Here is a 19,630-nt window from a genome sequence, read left to right on the forward strand (position 1 = left end):
TCCATGACTCAGCCACAAGAAGCAAGGAGTAATGTAAGAGAGAGCAGTTTTGCTGCTCATATAGAAAAAAAGTCTAGTTAGCATTTGTTGGCAGTGATGAAGAGAATAGTTTAGAAAAACTCAATAGAGATTCCGAGGTTACATATCTACTGACCTGCAATATGAGTGTTTGAGAAAACCTCAATATCTTTCATGAAAATGTGTTTTGATTTGTTTTTGTTTTGTTTTAATTGATTGAGGCTTTCTGAGTAAAGAGTCTGACATAAATTTAGACTTTTTTTTCTCCTGAACATGAATTCAGGACCAGTGCCTGTAAAGTGCTTGTACTGGTCCTGAAAGTGTTTTCATTGATCCACATAAGTGTGATTAGGCCTGATAAGTTGTGAGAAATCCAAATTTAAAATTGAGTCAGCCTGGCTGGAATTTATAATTTCTTTCTAACTCAACGGTGATGGGGGTGTGATTTTTTTTTTTTTTTTTTTAAGCAGCCAAATTATCTCTTATATTTAGAGCCAATGATTTGTGCTTCATAGATTGAAAGCTTGGAAACAGTTTCAAAGATTTTGTTTGGAATGCTAGTGTTGCTGAATGCTAATCATAGCAAGTGAGGCAGAAGAATGGAGAAAAAAATATAAGATGGTAATCGGAATGGTGCGGGGTTCACTTAATGACTCAGCTTGCCAGGAGTAGGAACAAATAGTGTACGTAGTTCAAAAGTTGTAAATGATGCTGGTGATTTTTAAGATACTGGACTTTTAAAATTGTTACTGATTCCTTTTTGGTTTCGGGGAAATCAGACCTCAGGCCAATGTGATCCCTCTGTGAACTCATCCTTGGTTTTTGTAGGAGTTGAAGGCCAAGAAAATCAGGGCTTTAAATGCATAATGATAGAGATTCTCACATTTTTCAGCCCTATCCCCATATTGTTAGGAACATGTGCCTTGAAGTTAGCTTATGGAGTACTGCATTCTTGCATGGTTTATTGAAGAGCCTAAGGCTCAACTAGTTTTGGACCCCAGTCAGGAAAGAAGCCTGTAATAAATAATACGATTAAAATCGAGGTACGTTTAGGATGTAATGTTAACAATTTGATTTGATCTGAAATGCTTATAAGAGCACAGCAGAAATAACATGAGCCTGTGTCTTTAGGAAAGCTGACGTTGAAGGAATCTGAAATTGTCTAAGGAGTTTTTATAGTGTTTTTATGATGTATTTGAAATCAAGTGCATAGAAGTGGGAAATATAGAAACAGTTGGAAGGGCTGCAGTTGAAATGCATGCCAGTAAAATCCAAATAGACAGAAGGGCAAAACAGTCTAGTTTGCCTGAGCAAGGGCACAGAGCAGCAGAAAGCTTGTAGCTTTTAAAGTATAAACAATCTGGTTCGGAAAAATAAAACATGTTAAGGATAGTTGAAGAAACAAAAAAAAAAGTGTCAAATTTTAGATTATATTTCAACTAATTCAGAAGGGTTATTTAAATATTTATGGTAGAAAGAAGGCAAGACCATTTTTTTCTGTAAAAACCACTTAAAATATGAAAATGTGAGGTTCGTTAAAGAATCTTGCTTCTGCCTATAAAAGAGAGTGAGAGTTTGTAGAATACTTTTTAGGTATTAGTATGCAGATAACAATGGTCTTGGGGCTCATGCAGCTCTCTGAAACTTCGGATATTAATGAGGTATACTGTCCAATCCATATAATATACATTTCACAAATTTTAAAAGTACATAAATATTAAAAATAAAATATGATATTTTTAGATGGCATTCCATGATTGGTTGGATTCCTGAGAACAGAGAACTGGCAAAAATAACAGCAGTGTACAGAAAAGGGTTTTGAAATGCAATTGCTGAATATTTTGGTTTTAGGGCTAGATTCACAAAAGGGGATTTTGCATTGGACAAATTGCAATGCTTAGCTGGAATATGCTCAGTACAGAACCTGCAGAGAATTGAGTGCCAAACTCTAATGGGCATCTGCTGAGTATGTGGGAACTGAGATGATTCAAAGGCTTACAACTTGGACAAATATGGGCACGTTTTTATGGGGATTACAAAAGAGACATCCCTAACACCCAGGCAACTGCTCTGCTGAATATTGTGGCCTGGCTTTAAAAAGGGAATAGAGCAATAGAACGTCTCAGCATAACGATTGTTAGATTTTTTTTTTTTTAAGATATCCAAAACTTATCTTTCCCTAATGTTGTTTTAACAGTTTACAAGAAATCCCGCTTCCTCCTCTGCCCCCTGCCAAAAAAAAACCCAGCTTGAGGCAGACGCTGAGCATTGAAAACTTCAGCCTGAATGATTAAACTTTGCAAAGTTCAGTAATTTATAAAATAGGTCTCATAATGGAAAGTGTCAGGCAACCTAAACTGTAGGCAGTGATTATCAGCTCTGCATATAATCAAACTACTTAGGTTTGCACACAATGAAAACGTAAAAATTTTGATCCATAAGAGGGTACTGTTAGTTCGTAAAAAGAAATATGGTTTTATGATCTGATTGTTTTCTTTGGAGATTAATCCTGTCCTTTCTTCTTTTGTATGATACTAAAATGACAATTTACACAGTAATACATATGATTGTTGTCTTGTTTGTATTCAGAAGCTGTGCTAAAATTATTTTGCTATTTTGAATTTCCTTTCCATCACCATCACCTTCTAAGCTCCTAAAATGCTTTTATAAAAGGCATCTTCCAAAAGGCGGGAAAAATAGTTCTGTGGCTAGAGTAAAGAAGGTTCCAGTTTGTTGAACAGCTTGAAAATTATTCTCTGAAACAGTGACTTGCAGTTAATTTCCTGCAATGGCAAAATGGTGGTCTTTAAAAAAAAAAATCATGAGTACTTCCAACCACAGCATGTTAAACTGGAACTCTGACAGGGCTGCTTTTTTTAATGGTGATAAATTACCTTTTGTGTTTCAGATGTGCAGCATACTTACGCAAGTTATTACAGATTCACTGAGCAGCTGCAGCCTTAACTCCGGTTAAACCAAGTGGTTAAGGGACATACTCATCCTATTTAGACAACCTCCCATACAACATCTTTAAAAATCTTTTTTAATTTAAAGACTTCAATTTTTAAGACTGTTAATTTAAGTAGATATCACTGTTGCATGGAATGTCCCTGTTTTAAAGAATACACTTTGGGGTCCCTTTAATCTAGCGTACTTCTGTATGTCAGGTGGAATAGAAAGGTACAAAAGAGATTAATGTTCTTGACTCCAGAAATATTTGCTGCTATAATCTGTATTACATAGATCTCCAGTTTTATATTCCTCAATGTTTTTAGATGTTTAAAAGGAAAAAAATATTGAGCATATCTGTGCTCTAGCTTTTGAGATACAAAAGTTAGTTTTCAGTACAGAGCAAACTGCAGGGCCATTGCATTCATAACAAGAATACATACCCAACTAATATGTTATGTACAAATCATCTCTTTTGAGCATTACCAACTCACATTGCCTATGTTGGAGGTGGTGTGTGAGAAATATTTTAGATAAGGGAAAAGACTAATACAGGAGACTGTTGTCCACAAAATGTTCCTTACTTATTCTGCTCTTCTCGTTAGGTATTCCAACTTGATCTTGAACTTGTTTTCCCTCATGGTGGATGCAAACATTCCAGATATTGCTCTTGAACCTGACAAGACTGTGAAAAAGGTAACCACAAAACTTTATTTATTAGATAGAGTAAACAGATTGTGTACTTCATAATGTGTTTTTAAGTAGTTCAGAAAGGGCAATTTACATGTAATTATGACCTCTGGACTACTCATTGCCAAGATAATGGATCTCAGGCAATTCATAGAATCACTGAAGTTAGAGATGGAAAATACCTATTGTGCTTGCAGGTGAATGCACTCAAGAATATTCGCTATTGTACACATATTAGTCCATAATCCAGTCTACTGTCCCAAATAATGGGGTTCTACCATTTAGAGGGACTAGTGTAGTTTAACTAATATATATAAATAGATGGAGTTTCAACACCTCGTGCATACAATCTGTTATGTTCATAAGAATGTAGGGATTGCCATACTGGATAAGAACTGTGGTCCATCTAGTCTAGTAGCCAGTGTGACAGTGGCAAATACCAGATGTTTCTGAGAAAGATGCAGGAAACCTCTTGTTCGTTAAATGTGAGAGAAACTACTGCCCCATGAAGGTCTCCTCTTAATCCCCAGTAGCCATGTTAAATAATGACACTAGATATTTTCCACCCTTGTAATGTCCATTGATTATCACAAGTTCTTTCCCAAGGTAGGCTACACAAGTTTCTCTCAGAAACTCTTCTTTTTCTTTAAGGGATTGATGTAATTTGTGATAGAGTTGTATAGATTCAGTTATAACTTTACAAAGAAACTAGATAATTATACTGCATAAAATGGCTAGACAGCACAAACCTATCGAGATAACCCATGTACCCAACATAGTAGAGATAATTAATCTCATTTCATACTTACACTCTAAAAGAAAAGACTTATATAGGGATGAAGAATCAGTAAGTGGAGCAGCACACAGAAGTCCGTGGATCAGTTGATACCAATTAAGAGCCCAGAGGAACTTAAAAATAGGGAACTAGACAGGATATTTTATACCCGATATTTAGGTAACTTTTCAGATGCATAACAATATTTGACCACTTTTGGTGACCATGACAAAATTGTCTCCCTTCCATTATCCATATGTGGCCTTCTGAGTGTCATAACCATTCTTATAGTCATTAATATTAATAAACTACAAGACACATTTCTTAATTCCTATATATAAATGTGCTCTAACTTCTGCTTACTGCATAGAAACCCAATTGCTAAAGCCCCCTCCCACTCACCCTTCTTGTGGAATCCTGTGGTATACTGTACTCATTTGTGGTCACTTGTTTGCCTCTGAGAATGAGTATATAGAGTTTGACCTTTGGATATCTCTTTAGGCCTATTATATTCCTATTAAAATCAATTTTTAGCATAACTAATACCATAAGGCTTCACACTAATACAATAGGCCCCTAATCGTAGCAAGTATAATAATCCAGTTACTTAAGTTCACCTACTTGCCATTAGGCGTGTTCCAAGCTAATAAGCTATCCACACTGGTCAATATTATACTGCTATAGTGTCATCCTGCATCTAGCGAGCTTAAGGTTAGTTAGGAAGCATAAGAAACAGTCAGAGGTCAACACCCCACTAGTTAAATTGGTTTAATCTCTGAAGCATGAGGTTTTTTTAAAAATAAGTTACATTAACTGTTCTACCTTGGAGTATTCTTATTCATATAAATGTTAGCCTGGGGGGGTCACAAGGTTATTTTAGGGGCCGGGGGGGGTCACAGTATTGTCACCCTTACTTCTGCACTGCCTTCAGAACTGGGAGGCCAGAGATCAGCGGCTGTTGGCCGGGTGCCCAGCTCTGAAGGCAGCGCCCCGCCAGCAGCAACGCAGAAGTAAGTGTGGCAAAACCATATCATGCCACCATTACTTCTGCACTGCTTCCTTCAGAGCTGGGTGGCCAGAGAGTGGCGGCTGCTAACTGAGGGCCCAGCTCTTCAGGCAGCAGCGCAGAAGTAAGGGTGTCAGTCCCACACCAGGCCATCCTTACTTCTGCGCTGCTGCTGGCAGAGGCTCCGGCTTCTGAGCTGGGCTCCCGGCCAGCCGCTGCCACTCTCCAGCCGCCCAGCTCTGAAGGCAGCACCGCTGCCAGCAGCAGCGCAGACGTAAGGGTAACAGTACTGCAACCCCCCTACAATAACCTTGCGACCCTTCCACAACTCCTTTTTGGGTTAGGACCCCTCCAATTACAACACAGTGAAATTCAGATTTAAATAGCTAAATCATGAAATTTACGATTTTTAAAATCCTATGACCGTGAAATTGACCAAAATGGACTGTGAATTTGGTAGAGCACTAATTATGTTACAGTGGTAGTGTAGGTAAATGTTGGCTTTTTGATAACCTCCACTGTAAATCAAGGTATCTGTTGCCTTAGTTCTATGCAAGACTTTAGGGGGTATATATGCAATAAAGAGAATGTTAAAAGGGACTTATATTCCATATTTGTCATCATCAACAGTAGTTTTCTATCAACACAGTAGTCTGTTGAGAGTTCTCCATAATGCAGAGAGAGTCAGAATTTTATTTTTAATGGACAAAACTTTTTCATGTTTTAATATAACCAATGTTATCCAAAGAATTTTTTAAAGTAGAATAAAGTTCACTGCATCATTAAAGGAAAAGATTTTTTTTTTTTTTTTTTTTAAATGAAGTCACTGGACTTGCGGGATCCAAGAGGTTTGTGTTCTAATGCCACTTCTGCTGCAGGCTTCTTCTGTAACACCAGAGAATTTGCTCAATTTCTTTTCAGTAGGGCTGGTCAAAAAAGCACAGTTCTGTTTCACAAAAAAAAAATCAAGGTTTCAGAACTTTTTTCTTCCATATCAGCAAGAAAAAGACCTTTTGAAATATGATGTGGGGAAAAAAAAGACCCTTACCACAGAATAGCTGGTAGCCAAATGGTCTGAATTGGGCAAAGCAGGGACTTGAACTCTAGGTCTCCAACATCCCAAGTGAATTCCCTCTGACTGGGCTATATAAAGTCAGATTCTGGTTTCAAGAACCTATGGGTTTCTGGTGCAAGGTTTTTGGGTATTTTTGTCATTGACTGAAACAATCAAGAAATATAATTGGCAGTCGTACCAAATTTCAAAAGTCTTGGTCCTTTTCTCATCTGTATCCTTTAGGTTCTGACATACCACTTACTTTAATCTCATTCATCTCTGTCAGGAGTTCACTGTTGCTTGACTTAATAGTATTCATTCTCTCCTTGGACATTCTCTTGTGAGCTTCCTGACATTGCTTTTATCAAACTGAATCTTCCAGTGTTCTTTGCCAGTTAGGATATAGCATTCTTGCTCCTTATTAATACCTTGGCATCTACATCTTTCATAAGATGCACTGTCCTGGGGTTTCTCCCTCCTTGCTTCCTCTTGCAATAAAATACTAGAACTGAAACAGTACCCGCAACCTATTTAATGAATACTTTAAAAGAAAAGCACATCAGTTCCATCATTTAAAATGCTGCTTTGTTGGGAAGGGAAATACAGTGCTTACAACTATTGGTTAAGCAAAAAAAAAAAAAAAAAAAACTACGGTAGCAGGGCATATTAAAGTCATCCTGTTTTCTCAGCACAGCAAGGTATTCACCAGTTCTGTAAGATGGTCTGGATTCACTCTTGATATTCTCAAAAGAATAACTAAAGTTCCTTTGTTAGATTGAATTTATTTGTTCAATTTTGTTGCTACTTCTTTATTAATCACATTTTTCTTACATGGTTTCTTTTTTTTTTTTTTCCATCCTTGTATGTCAGCATTCAGGTTTTCAAACAAATTTCTATAGGTTCAAAACACTTTACTGCTTAGAAGCCAAGAGAACCATTCCTTCTCATGGATTTTAATGCTTATAGTTTGAATTCACTACTAAATTTTGTGCGAGAATTCCATTTCATAAAAGGATCCCATCATCTTTAAGAAAAATTTAAACCTACTTCCTCTCTTCAAGGCAGAAATTGGCTTCATGACCTACCAAAAAATCTATAGTTTTATCCAAAGCTACAGTGACATTGATTTTTGGAGAGATTCTATACTCTGGGTGTGTTGACTTCATTTTTACTTTAAGGGAAAAATAATTATACACTGTTAGCTAAAAGTTTATGAAAAATCAGGTAGGATCAGAAACATTATCGTGGTACCCTGTAGAATGTGTGTAAATCACTGCTAGATTTAAGACAAGATTGTTGTTGTGGAAATACCTGTATTACAATTACTAAACATGCAGTGGCCGGTCTGACATCAGTTATGAGAGTTTTTTAATACTAATAAAAAAGGAACTAGCTGTTTTACCTTTCTTAGGTTGAGAGAAAAGTTCGTTCAGAGTCATTTAACAAGATAATACTGTACCTCACTGTAAGAGAATTAAATAGATGTTTTCAGGGGTTTTTTTTGTTTTTTTTTACAGCTTTAAACAAAAAATCCATATATATTTCAAGAAACTCAAATTAGCTAAAGATCCGTTTTGGACTGACCTGTAAAATTAAATTACCTTTGGTGTCTGAGTAAAGTCAATAGCCATTTCAGCCATAATTTCACTTTCATGGAAGATTGAGGTGAAGATTTAAAAACATTTTGTTTATCTAACAAATCCCCTCTGCCTCTTAATGTGGATGGAAGTTCACAGCCAGCATTTTCTCATTTCGTACTGAAGTACTCAGATTCTGCTGTTCTCAGTTTTACAATGGCTATACTTTTAATGATGGGCTAGTGATCCATCAGGGCTGCATTCAGACAGGAAAAACATGCTCATCTGCTGGGTTGGCTGAAGTAATGAAGTAAACTCAGCAAGGAAATAATGTTTAGGTTAACCCTCTTTTAAACTTGAAGAGGAGAAAGAATATTTTTTGTAATTATTTTGGTGGTGAAACTATAATGAAATGTGTGTGGGTTAAGGAAAGTAGAAGGCATTTTTTTTAAAAAGCTGATGCTCACTATCCTGAAGCAAGAAACACTTACTGAAGAGGGTTGTCTGCTTTAATTATTGTAATGAAGAATTCAGTTGCTATAGTGATCCAGAACATTGAAGTATTTCAGTAGACACAACTGTAATACTGGTTTCAGAGTAGCAGCTGTGTTAGTCTGTATCCACAAAAAGAAAAGGAATACTTGTGGCACCTTAGAGACTAACAAATTTATTTGAGCATAAGCTTTCGTGAGCTACAGCTCACTTCATCGGATGCATTCAGTGGAAAAACCTCTCCAGTGCATCATCAAGGATCTACAATCTATCCTGAAGGACGACACATCACTCTCACAGATCTTGGGAGACAGGCCAGTCCTTGCTTACAGACAGCCCCCCAACCTGAAGCAAATACTCTCCAGCAACCACACACCACACAACAAAAACACTAACCCAGGAACCTATCCTTGCAACAAAGCCCATTGCCAACTGTGTTCACATATCTATTCAGGGGAGACCATAATAGGGCCTCATCACATCAGCCACACTATCAGAGGCTCCTTCACCTGCACATCTACCAATGTGATATATGCCATCATGTGCCTGCAATGCCCCTCTGCCACGTACATTGGCCAAACTGGACAGTCTCTACGTAAAAGAATAAATGGACACAAATCAGACGTCAAGAATTATAACATTCAAAAACCAGTCGGAGAACACTTCAATCTCTTTGGTCACTCGATTACAGACCTAAAAGTCGTAATTCTTCAACAAAAAAACTTCAAAAACAGACTCCAACGAGAGACTGCTGAATTGGAATTAATTTGCAAACTGGATACAATTAACTTAGTCTTGAATAAAGACTGGGAGTGGATGTGTCATTACACAAAGTAAAATTATCCCCCCCCCCCCCCCACACACACACACACGTGCGCGCACACACACTCACACTGTTCCTCAGATGTTCTTATCAACTGCTGGAAATGGCCCACCTTGATTATCACTACAAAAGGTTTCCCCCCACCCCCGCTCTCCTGCTGGTAATAGCTCACCTTACCTGATCACTCTCATTACAGTGTGTATGGTAACATCCATTGTTTCATATGCTCTGTGTATATAAATCTCCCCACTGTATTTTCCACTGAATGCATCCGATGAAGTGAGCTGTAGCTCACGAAAGCTCATGCTCAAATAAATTTGTTAGTCTCTAAGGTGCCACAAGTCCTCCTTTTCTTTTTAACTGTAATACTGTTAATATCAATGGGTGTAGATTGCTCCAAGAATACTATGTCTATATAGATAGAGATGGCGGGGACTAGAAGACAAAGGAACATGTTTATCTTTAGACATCTGAAATTACTCTACTTTTATCTAAAGCTAATGGAGGTGACCCTATGGCTATATTACAGCTCTTCATTTCCAGTGAACAATACATTGAGGGTGCAGGGACTATGAAGCTCACTGATGGAAGGAAAGATTTTGTTATGCAAGCATGTTTGTGACCAGAGAGATGTCTGAGAAGTTAAGACACCATGCTGCCAGATGGCTATGGGTTCAAGTCTAACCTGCAAACTTTGCATATGACCTGACAAAGAATACATTCTCAGTATATGTGGGAGGAGTTGGGATTGTGTACATGACCACAGTAATCCACTTGGTATTCAGTGCATGTGTGTAAGGTATCAGCAATCTCATATCTCTTATTTATTACTGGTTTGTGGGTGAGGACTTCACCAAAAATCCTTCTTTAGCTCCCCACCGCCAGCTTGAGAATACTCTATTCTATTTAAAAAAAAAAAAGAAAAAGAATTAGATCTTTTAAAACACCTCTTAATATAAAAGTTTCTTTCTTCAGCCCTGATGTTATGTTCATCATTATGGCACAGTATAAAAATCAATTTAAAACAGAATACAAACAAACTCTGAGCTGCCATTTTTTTTTTACAGATTGAGTTTCCTTTCATTCTTGTACTTCACCTTCACCTTTCTATGAATAAACAAAGCACGTACTAAGAAGGTGCATTTGCTATATTCCCTGTAGGTGTATGCAGATGAATTGTGAGCACAGTGTCCCTTTTTTTCCTGTTCGTGCAAATCAGGATGTGACACAGTCGGTTGACAAGGAGCTGCATGAAAGCAGATTCCATGGAATGAAATCAGTCTTTGATTTTACTACGGTAATAGTGAAATAACAGAATATTTTTGAAAAAAAAAAAGTTAATTAATGTAAGCAGACTTTTTTCAGAAAATACTTATTTTGAGATTAACATTTGATTGTCACAAGAAATGGCCTTTAATTGAAAAACCAGGGGTTCAAAATTATGACTCTCTCAACCATTGCTAGCACCATATACATGGTATTTTCCTTGTCACTGGCAAAAGCATAAAGAATTAAGAGGAAAATATCAGCAAGCTGAGGTTTGGACAGGAAGGCAAGTTCTTTATAAATTGAGGATGCTTTCTCCAAAGAATCATCTTTTTTTCCTGAAGCATGTGCTATATCTCAAGGAACTAGCTGGCAGAATGTAAGTTTATAATCAACCTTCAAATCTAACTGAAAGCAAATTGCCCAGATATCACTTGAGTCTGATAGCTGTGAAATATGTGAATAGGGAAGAAAAAATGGAAATAGCAGCATGTCATGTACAGCTTTCTGTAAAATAAGTATAGATTACACCTGTTTGACATGGTTTATGGCACAGGACGGAGCAAGTGGAGCAGGCCTTCCTGCCTATCTCATCTGTGAAGATGCTTTTGCATTCTTTATTCAGAGAGCAAGATATAGTGCCAAATTGTGACTTTCGCTGTTTGCCAAGATAGGAAAACTAACTGAAGAATTATCAGGTGCTATGGGTCTTGAACCCTGGCCTGGCTGAGTGAGAGCCTTGTCCTCTGTACCACTGCACTGCAAAGTCAGATGAGGGAACTGTAGCTAAACACCCCACTACCAGAGGCTACACCCAGAGACTCAGCTGAGTCAGGTGACTAGCAGCAGACTACTGATTGGACACCACTAGATATAAAGCTTCCTGTTCCTGTCCCACCTCTTCTCTGAGCAACTAGTTGGTAGGTCTGCTGGTGATCAGACCTCTGAGATCAATTTTCTGCCTCTTTGCCTGGTTCCCACTTGTCGCTCCTGTTATCACTCTTTTTGACTGACTGCAGCTTGACCCTTGGCATGACTTCTTACTCCAATTCTGTCTTAATCTTTGATGTGTCTCCTGATTCCTACCCTGGCACTGACCCTTGGTGTGGCTCCTGACTCTGACCTTCGGCTTGACTTCCGATTGCGGCCCTGACTCCATTTTTGACTGACCATTAGGTCACACCACCCCATTAGCGGCCCTGACACCAAATACAGAACTATATGGACTTGATTTTTCAAGCACCAACTCCTCTCAGTGACTTCAGCTGGGGATGTGAATGTACAGTACTTCTGAAAGTCAGGCCCTGTCTTTTTATTTATTTTCAATAACCATCTTTTTCAGGTTCAGATCTCTCTGCATGCAAACTGATGCTAACTTAATTGGACAGTTTTATGTTTAATATCAAACAATTAAATTTTACATATTTTGTTGGTAGCACTTCAAAAAGTTAAATGAGATCTTTCCAAGTCAAAATTTCCCCAATTTTCCAACTTTAAAAATATTCTTGTTTCCATATATGTATTAGTACATGCCAGGGCTGTGAACCTCCTCCGGCTCAGGGAAAAAAACTGTTTTGCTGCCCCTCAAATTTGTGCAGGACTAAAACTAAACTTAGTGAATAGAAACACCTAGCCGACGGAAACGTAAATCAATGAAACTGGACTAGTGCCCCTCCCCACCCCCAGCAAAAAACAAAACAAAAACAAACATGCAGCCTTGGGAGCACTCCTAGTCTTGACTACAACTAGCAGGAAGTCTCAGCATTTGATGATAGCAAATGCTTCAGCATGTGACAAATGGCTCTGGAGATCATAGCTGAAGACTAGCAGCCTTAATCTTTCTTGCCTCTGGTCTCCCCATCTTCTCCTCCTGTCACTACTTACAAAGGAAACAGTCACAGCGACTAGCACCTGCTTCGTGCTTCCCCATCCCTCTGCATGGAACTCACTCGCAATGCGCCACCCCTAGTTGCCCACAGAATGTCACACAATTAAAACTAGAATGAGAAGGAAAGGCAGGTTTCCGCAGTGCTGCACACACCCCACCCCCCCAGCCTCGGGCAAGGGAATCCCTTTTTTCTGAATCTTCCCGTTTGGTTTTTTTGGTCTGTTTCTGCTAAATCTGAAGATTTCCAGAATAGGGACTGCCTTAAAATCTATGTATGTTCTGCTGCCATTGTATAACTAGTAATCATAATATAAATGCCTATTATGTTTCCCTGCCAACACAGCTTGCTTTCAGTAAAATGCAGCTGCTACAGTAATTGCTAATTGTGGGGTGTTTTTTTTTCAAAAAGAGACAATTCTATATTTTTTTTAATAATGATTGAAATCTGCAACCAATTGCAAAGCCAATATCTCAAAAGGTGGAGCATCATTCTCCAGATATAAGGAGCATACACCATTGTCACACTTAGAAAAATAGTTTTTAAAAAAGCCTCCCATTTTGAACAGAACAGCCAGATGGCTTGTATCTGTCCTTCATAGCAAATGTGACCTTTAAATTAGAAAACATCAGGGATCAATGATTCATCGAGACACACAGAACTCAGCAAGCATTAAAGAATACAGTACTCAAATTGACTGAGCTCTGCTTCAACTGTCCACTGATTACAGTAGATGTCACTATTGTTTCATTTATAGGCCAGGATATGTTAGAAAAGTCCCCCTGCCCCCAGCAAGCAGTTGTTAACTACAGTATGGGTAGTTAAGTATGTGCAGAAAGGCAGTGATATTCAAGTGGAGCAATTTTCTTGCTGGAGAATATAATAATGCTTGGCACTTATAAAGCACTTTGCATGTTCAAATCCCTGTGCAAATATTAACTAATCCGCACAGCACTTCTTTGAGATGAGTAGAAGAGTTTGTCAGAAAACAGGGAAAGGGGGAGGCTTTGTTTTTTTCATTGATATTTCACAGGTTGAAATTTTCTGCGTCTATAATATGCCCCCGTTTTACAGACAGGAAAATGGAGGTCGGTGAAGGGATTTGCTTAAGGTTACAGAATTTATCACTGGCAGAACTGGTAGCCTGATCCAGTGCCCATTGAAGTCAATGGGAGTCCTTTGGTTCAGGAAAGAGGAACTTATTAATAATCCTTCACTCTTGTACTTTGAGATCCTCGGTAAGAGGCAGTATAAAGTACTTCAGCAATAACTAATTCTCTTAGTACATCTGTGAGGCAATTAGGTCTTACACACATTGGATAAATAGATAAGCTCTAGAGATTCTCTGCTCTAATCACTAGACAGCGCTTCATACCAATGAAGCAACATATGTGAGGCATCTGATTTGCATTTGGGATGTTCCAATAAGTCAGTACCATGCCACAAGTCAGCTCTAGTATAGCTTAAGAGATGGCTGATCTGTTGTGATTGGTAGGGAACATTACTACATTAAAGCTGTCTGTTCTTCACTAACTTCCACTAATTAACAATCCAGTAGTAGGAATCAGGAATCTGGAAGTAATGTTTGTTCTTGTTTTTGCTGGGGTGCCCAGATGTGCAACTGCATGACACAGGCACCTGAACAACACGAGAGGCCAGGATGCTCATAAACATACTGGAACTCTGGTAAGCATGCAAAGTTTGCCAGGCATTCCTACCAACCATCCAGGACCGACACATTCTTGTCATGTCAGACAACACCACCACAGTCCTCTACGTAAGCAAGGGGAGACAAGATCCTGAGCCATGTGTGTGAAAGCTACATACCTTTGGGAATGGTGCATCACATGCTATATTCTTCTGACAACAGCCTACCTACCGAGCACCCAGAACGTGATTGCTGATGCTCTCAGCAGAAACTTTGCCATTGACCACAAATGGGAGTTGCATGACTCTGTAATCACGAACATCTTTGGCTGATGGGAAACCCCTGTGAGGGATCTTTTCACATCCCACAACAATACCAAATGCACCCGTTGTTGTTCAAGGGGAGGGACTGGAACTCAATCATAAGGGGACGTCCTAGTCCTCGATTGGTCGGACCAGACAAATTATGCCTCCCCCCCACCCCCCACTTCCAGCCCTCCTACTATGAATAATCCACAAGATCAGATGGGAGAAAGCAACAACCATCCTGATCGCCCCTTTCTGGCCTTGCCAATATTGGTTCCCACTTCTCTGCATGTCAAAGAACCTGCCACTCAGGCTTTGGATGCTCCCGGAGCTACTGACCCAAACAATAGCAGACTTTTACCCTAACCCGCGCACACTCCACCTGGCGGTTTGGTTTTTGGTGGACACTCCACTAGCACAGGAATGCTCTCTGGAAGTGTGAGATGTTCTCTCAAGCATCAGAAAGGAGTCCACAAGATGTTCGTATGTAGCCAAATGGACACTTTTCATTGCCAGGGCTACCTGGCAGAACCTTGTCCCTGAAGCAGTGGGCGTCCCACGACTCTTGGAATATTTTCTTTATCTGAAGGACTTGGGACTGGCCCTCAGTTCCATTAAGGTGCATGCAGCTGCCATTAGCACTTTTCACCTGCTGGTGGACGGCCATTAACTGAATGGTTCTGGAAGGGCCTTCTATGAAAATACCTTCCCATTCAACCTATTCCCCTCCCCCCTTATGGGACCTCAACCTTGTCCTGACCTTGTTGACGTCTGCCCCCTTTGAACTTATGGCCCCATGGTCACTCTCTCCTTTCCATGAAAGTCTCTTTCCTCATCACCATTAAATTGGCTAGGAGGGTTGGCGAACTGGAAACCATGATTGCTAGCCCACCTTTCATCACTTTCCATAAAGATAAGGTCTCTCTGACTTCCCCCCCAAGTTCCTGCCCAAGGCGGTTTCCCAATTCCACCTCAATCAACACATGCTTTTACCTACCTTCTTCCTCATGCCTCGAATGAGGAAAGAAGGCTTCACTCATTAGATGTTTGAAGGGCATTGGCTTTTTATCTTAAGAGGACAAAACCCTTTTGGAAATCTCCTCAGCTTTTTGTTGCCATAGCGGAGAGAATGATAGGGCAAGCCATTTCCAGCCAAAGAATCTCCCAGTGTGGTCTCAGGGTGCATTACACGTTGCTATCAGTAATTGGGACAATCCCCACTTGAAGGGATTCGGGCCTATTCCACCAGAGTGCAAGCATCCGCTATGGCCACACTCCACAATTTGCCCCTCGCAGACATATGCAAGGTAGCCACGTGGAATTCACTGCACACCTCTTCCACACGCTATGTTGTAGTCCATGATTTGATGCTTCGTTTGGAGCAGCAGTCCTCCATTCCACAGTCTCCTCCTACATAGGTACTGTTTGCTAATCACCCTCAGTGAAATACAATAGGGACCATCACTCAAAAAAGAAAACAATGTTACTTACCTGTAACTGAAGCTTCTTCGAGAGGTGTGGTCCCTCTCTGTATTCCAGACCCAGCCTGCTTCCCCTCTGCTGTAGATTCAACAGCTGTGTTGTAGAGAAGGAACAGGAGGTGCTGGCAGCACGCTGTGCCCTTTATTGCCTTGGGTGAGACCACGAAGTGGCACAGGGCACATGTGAGGACTGCCACACAGTACTGTTTTCAAAAACTCTGCCTCCTGGCACATGCACATAACCCCTCAGTGAAATACAGATATGGACCACACATCTCAAAGAACCAGTTATAGGTAAGCAACCTATTTGATTTTTCCATCCATCTCTGTAAAAACTGCAGCTGTAGAGGAAACCTTACAGAAAACTCTAGATGCTTTCATAGAAAGTGTAGTCTATTCCATATGGTAGGATTTTTGCCCAAAGACAAAAGATGTGGTCCTCTCCAGAACACCACCTCGGTAAATCTCTCCACGTGAATGCAAGAAACATGTGAATAGGTGAAAGAATTAACTATTTTGACATATTTCAGAGTAACAGCCGTGTTAGTCTGTATTCGCAAAAAGAAAAGGAGTACTTGTGGCACCTTAGAGTCTCTAAGGTGCCACAAGTACTCCTTTTATTTTGACATAATACTGTAGAGCAGAGATAACCAGACAATGCCCATGTTCAGGGAACTGTGAAGTGTGGTAGGAGTCAAGGCAGAAACTTAAGACTAGATTCTCCATCTTGAACACTGAATGCTGACTGTCATTAACAACTTTAGATGCAAAACGGAAAAAATCCCTGCACAAAGCATTATTGTTTCTGTATAGCATTTGATATCAAATGCCTTTCTTTAAGTCCTAGCAATGGTGCTCCTGGTATGTATGTACATGTGTACTATACGGCTTAATCAAAAGACACACTGCTTTTTCATCTAGAGCAGTGGTTCCCAAACTTGTTCCGCCGCTCGTGCAGGGAAAGCTCCAGGCGGGGCAGGCCAGTTTGTTTACCTGCCGTGTCCACAGGTTCGGCCGATCGCGGCTCCCAGTGGCTGCGGTTTGCTGCTCCAGGCCAATGTGAGCCGCTGGAAGCGGCAGCAAGTACATCCTTCAGCCCACGCTGCTTCCAGCAGCTCCCCTTGGCCTGGAGCAGCGAACCGTGGCCACTGGGAGCCGCGATCGGCCGAACCTGCAGACGCGGCAGATAAACAAACCGCCCACCCCGCCAGGGGCTTTCCCTGCACAAGCAGCAGAACAAGTTTGGGAACCACTGATCTAGAGCAGTGGTTTTCAACCTGTGGTCTGTGGACCATTGGGGTCTGAAGACTATGTCTTAAGATTTCCAAAGGGGTCTGCACCTCCATTTGAAATTTTGTAGGGGTCTGCAAATGAAAAACCCATTGAAAACCACTGATCTAGAGGATGTTACTCAGTTGTAGGCACACAGGTGTCTTAAAAATGTCACTAGCTGACTTTGCAATGAGTAATTCTGTATTCCAGTGATCAAATTATTAAGTAGCTAATCGTAGTCAACACCTGCAGTGGTACTTAACCTTGCTGGAGGCACAGGTAGCAGTCAGCTTTCACAATGACTGACTTACAATTAGTCTGTGAAATAACTATCAGAGCGTTTAAGGAAAAAGCTTGCATATGTACTATTCAGTGAAAATGTGAACATTGGTATCTTTTCTCATTTAACTATGTGGAGCATTCAAGCAGCTTTGGATAAGCATTAAATAGTGATAACATATTGCCCTAAAGAGCTAACTCAAGTTTTGCAAAACATCTTGAAAATTTGAGGCTTGAAGTCGCCCCCCAGGTTACTAATTCACTTCAAGCACAGGTTTTTAACAGTGAGTGTGATTAACCATTGGCACAAACTGTCAAGTCAAGTGGTGGATTCTCTATCTCTTGAGGTCTTGAAATCAACCTGGATCTCTTTCCTAAAGGTATGCTTTAGTCAAACACAAGTTATTAGGCTGAATATAGGAATAACTGGGTGAAATGTAATGGCCTGTAATGTACGGGAGTTCAGACGAGATTATTTATTGGTCCCTTCTGGTGTAAAAATCTATTAATCCTTTATTTGGGGAAGACAGTGGCTATGGCACACCACTGGAAGTCAAATCTGTGGCAATGGGAAATACTCAATTCTTGCCCAAAATTTTGATGGCGTGGGCAAGAACTATGCATTGGATTTGTTATTTTCTCTGTATTCCCTAGATTGTTCCTATTTCTCATAGAGCAAAACAAATTACACATTTAAACTAGCACACGTCATTTTGTATTCGATTGCATCAAATTAACTTTCCACAAAGATGAAGAAAGGAGTTCCAGGTGGCAGAACTTTTATGATCAGCACTTGTGGGACGGTATTCAGACCAGCCCCCGCCACCACCCCCCCCACCCCAAAAAAAGTAAAATTAAAATGTTACATTTGAACACTATTTTCAGACACACACACACACTTGAGGTAGCCCACTGTCCTAGTGGTACTGATCTGCACGGCCACGCAAGCGGCTGAAATTCAGTACATTGAGAGCATGTTGAGTACATTGAGAGCACTGCACTAGCTCTGGCTTTGTGAACTTTTATATGACATTCAAGGTTAGGGCTTTGCAAGTTAAAGCCACCAACAGTTTGGAACCTTTTTACTGAGCAAGCGCTTCCCTCCCTGTGTGATGCTGCCCCAAAATGAGATCAATGGCAGTTTCTCATCTGGAGAACATTTAATGCCTGCAAGAAGGAGCTGGTAACAGATCATACTGCATGAGGGTTGTTTGGCTTTGGAACTAGTTTTCCCTTCTTTGTCCCCCAGAGCTCAGATTTGTTAACCTACTGAGCAAGCTACAAAGCCAATCTTTTATCTCAGGCTTTTGGCGAATATTTATGTGCAGTCAATCCTTTATATTGTTTGTTAATAAACGGCTAGCCGTCCTATGCTGCCTTAGAGATTTTTTTTTTAATGAATCTGGAGAAAATAATTACATTTCTAGCCTACACCTCAGCTCAGGCTAGCAGTGCTGCAGAGGTTAGCTCTTTGGGGAACAGAGAGAGATGTGTGTCGCTCATGTGCAACTTCTCTGACTGGTTTAAGGATCAGTGCTGCCTGCTTTAAAAGGGAGTCCAGTCAAACCAGAATAAGTTCAATGTCGACCCTCAAATTGGTAATAGATAAGACTTTTTTCTTTAACAATAGCATTGTAAATGATTTTCGCTGATAATTACCTATATATTTTTAAGCTTACTAAGAAAAAGGAATCCTAGCCAAATAACATACTTTAATGGCTTAGTATGTATAAGCATAATGAATCAAGAAATAAACTGTTACATGACTATGGAACCAGCAGGACGTGTGAAATGTCTTCTCACTTCTTTTGTAAAACACACTTGAAATTCAGTTATACAATACTCTGTTTACTTCTATCCACATTCAAATCATTTGAACTGCAGGTAAAATATTCCCAATTGCAATAACTCAGACATCATTTCTATAGTTGACCCAGAATTTCCAACTAAGTGTGGCTTAGACCATGTTAAAACAAATATTGTATGAAAGCTTTCTCTGTCGGACAAAGCAGAAAGAGGCTTTGTTTGACGCTTTATCTGCAGTCTCTCCAATTGCTGTGGAACCTGTTTGGTGCAGCAGTAATGGAATATCGAAGAGCTTTGGCACAT

At 39.9% G+C, this 19,630-nt stretch overlaps 1 protein-coding gene across 2 annotated transcripts in view; it reads left to right on the forward strand.

Moving 5' to 3' along the window:
* Window positions 1–19,630, forward strand: part of PIK3C3 (phosphatidylinositol 3-kinase catalytic subunit type 3) — a 133,644-nt gene that overhangs the window by 98,103 nt on the left and 15,911 nt on the right. The window contains exons 23-24 of one of the 2 annotated variants that reach the window (XR_014711622.1): window positions 3,573–3,663; window positions 10,546–10,681. Coding sequence is in view for 1 of the 2 variants with exons in the window: in XM_084628052.1 (XP_084484178.1) it covers window positions 3,573–3,663 (91 nt within the window). In the remaining variant the exon portion in view is untranslated. The remainder of the gene's footprint in view (window positions 1–3,572; window positions 3,664–10,545; window positions 10,682–19,630) is intronic. The other variant, XM_084628052.1, reaches the window with a different exon arrangement.

The sequence above is a fragment of the Lepidochelys olivacea genome (genome assembly GCF_965140295.1).
Source record: "Lepidochelys olivacea isolate rLepOli2 genome assembly, chromosome: 5".
NCBI classification, from domain to species: Eukaryota; Metazoa; Chordata; order Testudines; family Cheloniidae; genus Lepidochelys; species Lepidochelys olivacea.